Source organism: Ictidomys tridecemlineatus, chromosome 10 (genome assembly GCF_052094955.1).
Source record: "Ictidomys tridecemlineatus isolate mIctTri1 chromosome 10, mIctTri1.hap1, whole genome shotgun sequence".
In the NCBI taxonomy this organism is placed as follows: Eukaryota; Metazoa; Chordata; class Mammalia; order Rodentia; family Sciuridae; genus Ictidomys; species Ictidomys tridecemlineatus.
Genome location: NC_135486.1, coordinates 29,509,147 through 29,521,238, shown reverse-complemented (window position 1 = coordinate 29,521,238; position 12,092 = coordinate 29,509,147). Strand labels below are relative to the sequence as shown.

Below are 12,092 nucleotides of genomic sequence, written 5' to 3'. Positions count from 1 at the left end.
AAAGGGCTGGGGAGGGCAGAACCTAGTGGTCAAGTGCTTGCCTAGCATGTACAAGGCCCCGAATTCAACCCCTAGTGTCACAAAATAAATAAATGAATAATAGCAAATAACTAGAAAAAGCCATCGACAAGAGAATGGATAAGATAAAGTATTAAAAACCCAGCACAGGAGCTGCAGTTGTGGCTCAGTGGTAATGTGCTTGCCTAGTATGGGTGAGGCACTGGGTTCGATTCTCAGCACTGCATACAAACAAATAAAATAAAGGTCCATCAACAACTAATAAATAAATAAATAGAATACAAAATTAAAAAACAAAAACAAAAAAAATCCCAGTACAGTAGCCTGCACCTATAATCCCAGCAACTCAGGAGACTGAGGCAAGTAGATCACAAGTATGAGGCCAGCCTGGGCAACTTAGTGAGACTCTTGTCTCTGAATTTTAAAAAAGGCTGGGAATGTAGCTTAGTGGTACAGCACCCAGGAGTTCAATCCCAAGTACCACAATTAATTAATTAATTAATTAATCACACAATTAAATATTTTTAAATAATTTAAATGGTTGATTTCTCTACCTCTAACAGTGAGCTGAATGAAGAGTGAACTGACCTAGCAACATAATTAAGAAACTGACAGATCAGCCAGGCACGATGGTACACACCTATAATCCCAGCAGCTCAAGAGGCTAAGACAGGGAAATTGCAAGTTCAAAGACAGCCTCAGCAATTTGGCGAGGTCCTAAGCAACTCAGTGAGACTCTGTCTCTAAATAAAATACCAAAAAAGGGCTGGAGATGTAGCTCATCTTGAGTGCCCCAGGGTTCCATCCCCAGTACCAAAAAAAAAAAAAAAGAAAAAAAAAGAATTTGACAGATCAGATAAACAAAATAAATTCAGATATGGAGGAGTTACTAACACATTTAATAAGCCTGATATAATAGATAACTTTGTGTGTAATAGAAAATACAAGTTTTATTTCAAATACCCATTAAATATACATTGAAATTAATAACCATAATCTTCCTAATCTATGTACACTCTTTCTCAGACACACATCTCAATACATTCCAAAGACGAGAAGACTTTAAGATCATGTTCTTTAATTTTCATTAAAAAAAAAAAAACTAGAAAAGATGATCATATTATCTAACCTCTTGGAGACTAAATTGTTGAAGACAGAAAACTATATAAATTTTTATACACTTATATAGTACCTAGTTGATAAAATCCAAAATTGATTCCTGATTTTAAAAGAAAGTTCAGCATGTACAGAGTAAAAAGAAAACTTTGTTAACATGATAAAAAGCATTTATTAGAAATGAATTAGCCAGGTACTATAGAAAGTGGCTGCAGTCCCAACTATTCAGGATGCTGATGCAGGAGGATCACAAGTTCAAGGGCAGCCTGTGTCAAAATAAAAACTGAAAAGGACGGGGGGGGGGGGGGCTGTCACTCAGTGATAGAGCACTGACTTGCCTAGCCCATGCGAGGTTCTGGGTTCAATCCCCAGCACTGCAAAAGGAAGAGAGGGAAGGAGAAGGGAAGGGAAGGAAATTAACAATAAAAACTTAAAGTAAAAAGCACAAGATCCTTAGAACAGAGGAAGGGAACAGTAGGAAGGAGGAAGGGAGGGAAAGGGGAAGGACTGGAGACTGGATTAGAGCAAATTATATTCCATGCTTTTTTAATCATGTTGAAATTAATCCTAATGTACGGCTAAAAAGAATCAATTTTTTAAAAGCTTTTTGAAAAACAAAAGGCCTCTCTCTCCCCTGGTTTAAACTAACGCCACTGGAAAAATACAAAAAAGACTCCATCATTCCTTTCTTAGTAACTGATAGGTGCACAGACAGAAAATCAGCAAGGACACCACCAGCAATTGTCTTAACCTAATTTACAAAACATAAATTAGGTTAGAGACTGAAAAATTAAGAGATAGCAGGCAGATTGGAGAGCAAAGCCAAAACTAGAAAAACGTATCCCTATTGAGTACATCTCCCAGATTTTTTTTTTCTTGGTCTCCCACCCTGACCTGAAGGTGACCCCCGTGTTACACTACGCAGGAGGCTCAGGCAGCGCAGTCTCTGAGCGAAACTGTCTCTTTGGCCAGAGGACTGGGAAAATGGGCCCTTGTGAGTTGGAGCATGAGTGGAATCTTTGTTTCTTTGTCTTTTTCTCTCCCCGCAGCCCGGCCCCGGGTGACTCCAGTGGCAGAACCGCGTGGAGGTCTTCCCCTTCTTCTGCAGGGTTTTGGCAAATGCTGGGGATGGAACCCAGGGCCTGGCCTCTGCCACGCTGGTGCTCCCCAACTGAGCCAACTCCAGCCTCCTGTTGTGTTTCTCTCTTTTCTCACATCATCACCCTGAAGGTGGTTGTGTAAAACTCTGAGGGGAGCCCAGCTTTCCAGGTGGAGGACCTGGGAAGGGGTCCCCAGGAGTCAGAAAGTGGGGGCAATCTCAGAAAAGGGCAAGAAATTCCCTGATTCTGTGTGTGAGCCCGTGCAAGTCCTGCGATCACTCACACACAGGTGCACATAAGCAGGATGGGCCAAATTACCCCGAGCCTCGGGTAGAAGAAGAGTCACCAGCTCAGAACTCCAGGTGAACATATTCTTTAGAAATGGAGGTAAAACATGAAACACTCTCACAGGAAAGAAAACTAAAAGAATTTGTCACCCAAAGATGAGCTGAGGGAAAATTGTAAAATATCTGGGTAAATATAAGAGACTATTTTTCTCCCTATTTCTAATTGTATATATATAAACTTAAAGGGAGAAAAATAATAATGCTGTATATATTACTTATATATATAATATATTATCATATATTTAAATATTCAATATCATTATTATATATACAATTATATATTGTATGTATTATATATTATATCATTATATATTATTTATAAAACTTAAAAAGTATGACATTTTCAGTGGGTTTTCTTTAATATGTGTAGATGCAAATGGTAACTGTAACACAAAGCAGGTAAAATGGAGGAAGCCATATGTTGATACTTTCTTGTTTTGAGGTTGTAAAATATTAAAATTAGACATGAAACTATAGATATGTACCTTCCTAACAATCCCATAAATTGATATAAAATGTCAAAATCCAATGAACACATCTAAATGGAATACCTAAAACAACTCAAATAATTCAAAAGAATGCAGGAAAAGAGAACACAGGGACAAAACACAAAGGGACAATTAGAAAACAAATCATAAAATGGCAGATGTAAATCCAAATATTATTAATTACATTAATTACAAATGATCTAAATGTTCCAACTAAAAGAGATTTTTCAGATTGGATAAAAACACAAGAGAGCTATGCTGTGTAGAAGAAACCCATTTTAAATATAATGACACAGAATTGTTAACATAAAAGAATAAAAAAATTGCAGGGCATGGTGCCACACACCTGTAATCCCACCAACTCAGGAGGCAGAGGCAGCAGAATTGCAAGTTCAAAGCCAGCCTCAGCAACTTATCGAGGACCTAGATAACTTAGCAAGAACCTGTCTCAAAATAAAAAATATAACTGGCTGGGTTATAATATATTTTTTTATATTATATGAGGCTCAGTGGTTAAGCACCCCTGGGTACAACCCATAGTACCCCAAAACATAAAATAAAAAATAAAATGCTTTTTTCTTTCAGTACAGGGCATCAAATCTAGGGCCTTGTATATGTTAGGCAAGTGTCCTACCACTGATCTACATTTCCAGGCCACAAATGCTTATTTTGAAAAAGAAGAAGAAAGAAAGAAATCTTTCAAATTAATAATTTACATTCTCGGGCTGGGGTTGTGGCTCAGCAGTAGAGCACTTGCCTAGCATGTACAAGGCCCTGGGTTTGATCCTCAGCACCACATAAAAATAAATAAAATAAAGATATTGTGTCCAACTACAAAAAAATAAATATTTTTAAAAAATGATTTACATTCTCATCTTTCAAAAGATGAGCAAAGCTGGGGATGTAGCTCAGTGGTATAGCACTTGCCTACCATGCATGAGGCCATGAGTTCTTTAATCTCCAGTATCATCAAGAAAAAAAAAAAGATTAATACAAAAAATAGAGTCTGAATGGCCCTAACCACTGAGTAAGTTCAATTTATAGTTTTAAAACTTTCAACAAATAAAATTCTATATAGTTTCGTTGGTGAATTCTACCAAATATTTGGAGAAAATTAATACCAATCTTATAAAATCTCATCCAAAATACAAAAGATAAGAGAATAATTCCAAAACAATCTTCTGAGTTCAGTAATACCATGAGCAAAACCAGACAAAGATAGTATAATAAAGAGAGAGAAAAGGAGGGAAGGAGAGAGAAGGAGAGAGAGACTGACTATAGACCAATATCCCCCATGAAAATGTCCTCAATAAAATAGCAAATTGAACCCAGAAATACCTAAAGAAGATAATACATCATAGCCACATGGGGTTCACCTCAGAAAGGCAGATGTTTCCATAGTCAAAAAATGTAAGTCACCATATTAACAGGATGAAAAAAGAAACTACACAACATTTCAATAGATGCAATTACAAAAAAAAAAAAAAAAAAAAAAACCTGGGCTGGGGATGTGGCTCAAGCGGTAGCGCGCTCGCCTGGCATGCGTGCGGCCCAGGTTCGATCCTCAGCACCACATACAAACAAAGATGTGTCCGTCGAAAACTAAGAAATAAATATTCATTCATTCTCTCCTCTCTCTCCTCTCTCTCTAAAAAAAAACCTGACTAACTTTAATCTCCATTCATGATAAACACTCTCAACAAACTAGAAATAGAAGGGAACTTTTTTAAGCTGACAAAGGACATTAAAAGAAAAAAAAAAAAAAAAAACTACCAGCAAGTATCATACTTCATGGTGAAAAATTCTAAGACGGGGAACAAGGCAAAGACATCCACCCTTACATTCACTTAGCGTTGATAGGTGACATGATTGTCTATGTAGAATATCCCAATGAATCTACAAAGAAAGCTCCAACAACTAATAAGTTTAGCAAGATTGCAGGATATAAGTTCAATTTACAAAAATCAATATTATTTATATATACTAGTAATAAACTATTGAAACATTTAAAAATTATTTAATTGCTATTAACAGTTGCACAGAAAATACTTAGATATAAAACTAACATTCTTTTTTTAAAATACCTTTATTTTATTTATTTATCTATTTTATGTGGTGCTGACAATCAAACCCAGCACCTTGCATGTGCTAGGAGAGCACTCTACCACTGAGCCACAACCCCAGTCCTAGAACTAACATTCTTAACTAACACTTATTTGCAAGATATATATGCTGAAAAATACAAAGGAGGGATGAGAGAAATTTTAAAAATGTAAATGGAGAGACACATTCATGGATCATAGACTTAATATTGTAAAGATAACAATTTTCCTCATATTTATCAAAATGCAACACAATCTCTTTTTAAAAATACCACCAATATTTTTTAAAATAAAAAATAATGCCATATAAATTACAAAATTTGGATGGAAAAACAAAGGAAATAGAATGGATAAAACAATTTTAGAAAAGAGTAACAAAATTGGAGAATTTATACTACTTGATTCCAAGACTTAATATATAAACTGGATTGATCTATGAAACAAAAGTGAGAGCTCATAAATAGACCTACACAAATATAGTCAAGTGATTTTTGATAGAAGTACAAAAGCAACTCAAAGGAGAAAGGTTGGTGTCTTCAACAAGTGGTGCTAGAACAATCAGACACCTATGTACAATAAACTGAATCTCAACCCATTCCTAACACTTTATAAGAAAAAACTAACAATGAATCGTAAACATAAAACACGGAAGTATAAAAGCTCTAGAAGAAAACATGGGAGGAAATCTCTGTGACCTTAAACATGACCAATACAGGGAGATGAAGATAAGTTAGACTTTATCATATTTAAAAAAAATCATACTCTTAAGAGAATAAGAAGATAATCCACAAAATGGGGAAAATGAAAACTTATGTCTCTGACCAAAGGCTTACATGCAGAATACAAAAAAGAACTATTAATAAGAAAAAAAAATAACAAATTAGAAAAAATAAATAATTTAATTTTAAAAAAAAGTTGAGAAATGGGTAAAGGACCTGGGCACAGTGGTGCATGCCTATAATCCCAGCAGCTCAGGAGGCTGAGGCAGGGGGATTGCAAATTCAAACCCAGCCTCAGCAACTTAGCGAGGCCCTAAGCAACTCAGTGAGATTCTTTTTCTAAATAAAATATAAAAAAGTCTGGGGGTGTGGCTCAATGGTTGAGCACCCCTGGGCTCAATCCCTGTACCAAAAAGAGAGGGGAGGGGAAAAAATAGGTAAAAGATGTGAACATCTGAACACTGCAGTGTTTGACACTTACTTTTGTGACTCATCCATAATCTTAAACAGCGTCAGGATAACCTCATCGGTGTAGGACTGGACCAGCAGGTAAAGGATCCTCCTGATGGTGCTTTGGGTGGTGGACTCTGTGATGTGGTACATGTGGAAGTAAATGTACTCGATGATTTCCGACACCTGAAGTGATAGGAAAGGAGGTTCTTTCTGAACGCACACCGCCAGTTTGGTGCAGGCACCCGCACAGGGTGTGGGACTGCACACAACATGTACATAGAGTGGCAGAGGATGTCACTGTCCTGCTGCACTCTGCCCTGGACCACCTGATCCCCTTGACTTTAAGAGGAGCAAATAGCAGCCAGGGAAGGATGACCTTGACCTCGTTTGGAAGCCATGTCATGAAGAATGAAGGAAGAGGCTGAGGGTGAGTGACTTGGAGAAAGGAAGTCAGGGAATAATGTTGCTGCCTTCAAAAATCTAAGGACTATTAAGGAGGAAGGGAAGGGTAGTCCTTGCAGTTTACTGGTGTGTGTCGCAGAGGCAGCTTCATAGTGAACGGTATGGACCCTGCACTCACCACACCCCTTGAATTTGAATTTCATCTCTGAACTTACCGGGGAACCTCAGGCTGGGTTTTCATCCTCCCTGCAATTCCTGTCCTCAGAAAATAAGAACAATTTTACCTACCTAAGTGGTTCTGAGTAAACACTTCTAAAGTGGTTGGAATAGTACCTGTCACATAATAGCTGCTCAATAAACTTCCGTTACTAAGGCACATCGCCTCTTTGAGCTGTCCCCATTTCCAAAAGTGAAACCATTACTTCCTCACAAAGCTGTTGTAAGGATTAATAAAGTAGCATGTAAATGAGGCTAGCACAGTGCTTGGCACCTCGTATTAGTGAAATCTGAATATTAACTGAATTCTTCAAAACTGCAGTAGGCAAACTTAGGACAGGGATTGCAAACTATGGGAGTGCAGATGCCAGTTCACCACAAAATAGAACTTCTTGAAATCAACTCACCTTTATACACATGAATTGATATAGCTGTTGTGGCAAACAGTATGGAAGGGACTCAAAAAAATTAAAAATAAGACTACCAGATGGCCCAGCAGTCCTTCTACTGGGTATACAACCAAAGAGAATCCAGTCAGTTTGTTGAAGAGACATCTGTACCCCCATGTCCATGGCAACACTATTCCTAATAACCAAGATATGGAAACAACTGTGTGTTTCAACGGAAGAAGGAGTAAAGAAAATGTAGTGTACATATTCCATGGAACATATCCAGTCAACAAAGAGGGAACTTCACCATTTGAACTTCATGGATGAACTTGGAAGACATTACGCTAAGGGGAAAAAGCCAGACAAACACGATGTTATCTCCCTCACATGTGGAATATGAAACACTGAACTCACAGAAGCAGAGAAGAGAATGGTGGTTGCCAGGGGCTGGGGCGGGGGTAGGGGTGGGGGAAAGATGTTGGACATAGGGAACACAATTTCATTGAAGAGAAATAAAAGTGCAGTGTATCTTTTATAGAACATGGGGACTAGTTAATAATGATGTATTACATATTAAAAAATGCTAAGGGAATAGATGTTAAATGTTCTCATCCCCCCCCAAAAAAAAGTATGTGAATTAATGGGAGTTATCTCCAAAGCTCAAGTTCTCATAGATAGTAGGCTCTCTGTGGGTAGGTAAACAGCTGGAGTTAGCCATTCTCCAATGTATATATATCAAAACATCATGAGCTGGGTATGGTGCACACACCTGTAATTGCAGCAGCTCAGGGAGACTGAGGTAGGAGAATCACAAGTTCAAGGTCAGCCTCAGCAACTTAGAGAGGTCCTAAGCAACTTAGTGAGACCTTGTCTCAAAATAAAAAATAAAATAGTCTGGGGATGTGGCTCAGTGGTTAAATGCCCCTGAGTTCAATTCCAGTGTACACCCCCCACAAAAAAATCATGTTGTATACCATAAACATATATAATTTTATCAAATAAAAATAATTAATATTTTTTAAAAATAAGTAGTTTGCAATAAATGAGCTGCAATTTAAAGTAATGAGCAATTTAAAGTAATGAGCATTCAGCATAGTCTGGCTGCTCATGGGCCAGGGGGCTCTACAAGGGATTCCAAGAGTCCAGCAGGAGTCGGAGTTGACCTGGGGTGTCAACTCTAAGGGCTCATCAGTAGTCTGTACTGACTTTAGGCCCGGAAAGTGCACAGGCTGAGATCCAGAAACTGCTAACAGGAACTGCCATGGAGGTGTCATGAGCCGTGGAGAGGTGTGGGTTGGGCCATTTAAATGACAGTGAATCCTCAGTAGAACAGAGGAAAGGAACCAGAGGGTGGGAGGTGAGGAGGGAGGGGGAAGTGCTGGGGAGGGATTATATTGTGTGTATGTACAAATATGTAATAACAAATCCCATCATTATTTACAACCATAATGCACCAATAAAAAAAAAGTAGAGAGGGCTGGAAATATAGCTTAGTTGGTAGAGTGCTTGCCTCGTATGTACAAGGCCCTGGGTTTAATCCTCAGTACCACACACAAAAAAAAAAAAGTGGAAAAAAGAAAACACACATAATGAATGACAATACCTCCATCAGTCCCTAAGATTGTTTTAAATCTCAGTAAAACAAAGGGGTCTTTTTATTTCACTTCATATTCATGTCAGTGTCTCGTAAGTTTACACACACACACACACACACACACACACACACACACACACGTGGTCCCTTATGTAATATTTCAATTTGACGATGGCATGAAAGTGATTTACGTTCAGTAGAAACCGTACTTTGAATGTTGAATGTTCCTCTTTTCCTGAGATAGTGATATGGGAAATGCTACCCTTTCCTGATGCTGGTCAACAGCAGCAAGCTGCAGCCCTCAGCCAGCCAATCAGCCACCAGGTCATAAAGGGACAAAACCAACACTCCACAGTGCACTGTAGGGCTAAGCCAGGGTGTTCTGAGTGGATTAAATGCATTTTGGACTTTTAGCATTTTAAATTTATGATGGGCTTATGGGAATATATTCCCATTGTCATTTGAGGAATACCTGTATATATCTACTCCTTCCTTGACCCTGTCTATTCTCCCATCTGAGTGAAGAAGCCATCTACAAACCTAACCCATGAACACAGTCGGGAAGCAGATGGGATGCCTGAGTCCCTCGAGGTCCTAAGAGCTCAAGGATGTCTTCTGCTTTAACTTTGACTCGATTCTTCCCTTCCTGGTAGAAGTTCAGGCCTGATGGTCACCTCTTGCCACTGAAAAATCCCTTTTGGACAACTGCAAACTCGTCTTCATTTAGTCTTTTCCCCTTTGGGTTAAAGGATTGAGGTTCCTTCAACTCAAGCTGGTAGCAAATAAAACAGACAAAGACCCAAAACAGAACAGAAAGGAAGAATCCTTAAATAGACCTTGAACCATTAAGTCCAACAGAGATGCTACCTTCCCAATTTCTGGAAGACTGTACTTCAGGATCATCTTTAACACCTTGGAGGCTGCGAGGATGTCTTGCCTGTTGGTGCTGATCATGGCCTCCAGGGCCACCATGATCACATCAGCTCTCTCCATGGGAGTCAGGTATTTCCTAAAGAACTGAAGGAAAACAGCCGTCTTTATGTGCCAGGATCTCACTCTGGGATTGCCCCAAAGCCTCTGGCCTCCAGAAAGGCCAGTCAACCAGGGTCCAGTGGAGGTAGGCCCTCACCTGTGTCTGGCTATTCTGTGGTGTAAGGTCAAGCTCCTGAATGCCACCCCCTTTGAGTCCCTGGGAAGAAACACTGGTCCAGACAATGTGGTGCAGAAGACAATGCCAAAGGCATTTCTATTTTGAATTTGGAACGTAATTGGTAAACAAGTCTATAGGAAATGAATTCTGACGGTCTGGGGAGTTTACCCAAGCAAAGCTAACTCTTACCTAAAGCAACCAGGCCTCTTGTCTCTGATTCTACACATCCATGTGAAGGTCGTTTTCACCCAAACAATAGTGGTGCCAATCAACTCTGTGCCTGGTTCTATTGCCGGGAGCTGAGAGTGACTAAGAACAGGACACAGATGCCTTTGCCCTCGAGCATCAGTCAGGACGAGCAAGAGGCAGTTTCAGGGCAGTGTGAGAAATGGGGGGCACTGAAGCTAGACGGAGCAGGTTAGAGAAGGTTTCCTGGAGTCCATATCAGTGGGGAAAGTTCCAGACAGAGGGAACAGAATGTGCAAAGGGGTTGTATGGAGAGGAAATCTATCCAACTACTGTGTCCTTCTCAGGAACCTGAGCCAGGTGGAGAAGGAGAATTGAGACGGGATGAGGCAGGACGGTTAAAGCAGGCACCCAGTTCAGGAGGAATGTCAGACTTTAGTAAGAACGATAGGAAGTTAGTGCACAGTCCGAGGGGAATAACATGATGCTGTTTGTATTTTAGAAACAGTTTTCTGACTGTAGCATAGGAAATGGTGTGATGGGGCGTGGCTGGAAACAGAGCAATCGGTAAGTAAGAGGCTGCGGCAATGACCCAGGCAAGAGATGCAGATGGACTGAATCAGAATAGCCAGGGTGCGGCTGGGTAGAGGGAGTAGATTTGAGAGTTGTGCAGGAGGCAGATCTGGACATAGAGAGCACGAGAGGAGAGAACAAAGGACTGTTCTCCTGGATTTCTGGCTGGAATGACTTGAATGACTGAACCTGAGGACATCGTACCTAAGACAATCAACACACCCTTGCTGAGGAACAGAGCTAAAGCCAGACCACAAGTCAAGACACTTGGAGACAATCTGCAGGTGGAATCTGCCAGGTTGATGATGCTTTTTTTTTTTTTTTTTGGTACCCAGGATTGAACCCAGGGGCACTTAAACCCTGAGCCACATCCCCAGCCCTTTTTTCATATTTCACTTAGAAACAGGGTCTCACTGAGTTGATGAGGGCTTCGCTAAGTTGCTGAGGCTGGCTTTGAACTCATGATCCTCCTGCCTCAGCCTCCAGAGTCACTGGGATTACAGGCATGAACCATGGCGCCCTTCCGAGATAATGCTTCTTTTTAAAAACTCGACTTATGACCTCAAACTTCAGTCGACTCTCGTACAGCTAGGGGACTGGGCCTTATGCCTCCAGCCTGTCTGTGAGAACTGTTCTCACTGTCTGTGAGAACTTGAACTTTGCGGACACTTCCATCTGTGGGGGATGACTCCTCAGCGGCCCACCCAGGCTCTCTGTAAGCTCTCCCCAAGACTCCTGTTCCTTGTGGACATGTCCCTCCTAAGCATCCCATGCAGAGCAGAAAGTGAAGATTACCAAGGTGAGGTCCTGCAGGCTGGTCATCCACTCCCCACGGAAATTCTTCTGTAAGTCCCTCAGGACAATCTCTATCTTCTGCTTTACACCTTCAATCAAAAATGGCAATTAAGGGGGGCAGTCCCTTAACAGGGAAAAAGCAAGACAAACTCCCCCGTTGTGCCTACAAACCTCAGAGAGAGGAACAGAGTTAAATGGGGGAAATAACATTTGTCCAACACAATGAGAGAGTTCCCTAGCACCAAGCAGTGGGTGGAGGGAGAAGGTGGCTGGGGACTCAATGCGGTCCACTCTCAGCCGCTGTCCCTGCACATGCCGGAATGTGGACCGCTCCCACTCCCATGTGCTGAGCAAAGTGCTCCCCTACTGAATCACAAGAAGCCAGGTCCTGAAACTCTTTTGGGGAGATTTTTGCAAATTCCCTTGGCACTTCCGTATATGTAT

General features: G+C 40.4%; 1 protein-coding gene across 1 annotated transcript in view; it reads right to left on the bottom strand.

Moving 5' to 3' along the window:
- The window catches only part of LOC101964020 (maestro heat-like repeat-containing protein family member 7), a 46,765-nt gene that overhangs the window by 26,986 nt on the left and 7,687 nt on the right, over positions 1 to 12,092 (bottom strand). Inside the window, exons 9-11 of the mRNA XM_078024668.1 lie at positions 11,649 to 11,737; positions 9,812 to 9,961; positions 6,372 to 6,526 (exon numbers count right to left, since the gene is read on the bottom strand). Coding sequence (XP_077880794.1) covers positions 6,372 to 6,526; positions 9,812 to 9,961; positions 11,649 to 11,737 — 394 coding nt within the window. The remainder of the gene's footprint in view (positions 1 to 6,371; positions 6,527 to 9,811; positions 9,962 to 11,648; positions 11,738 to 12,092) is intronic.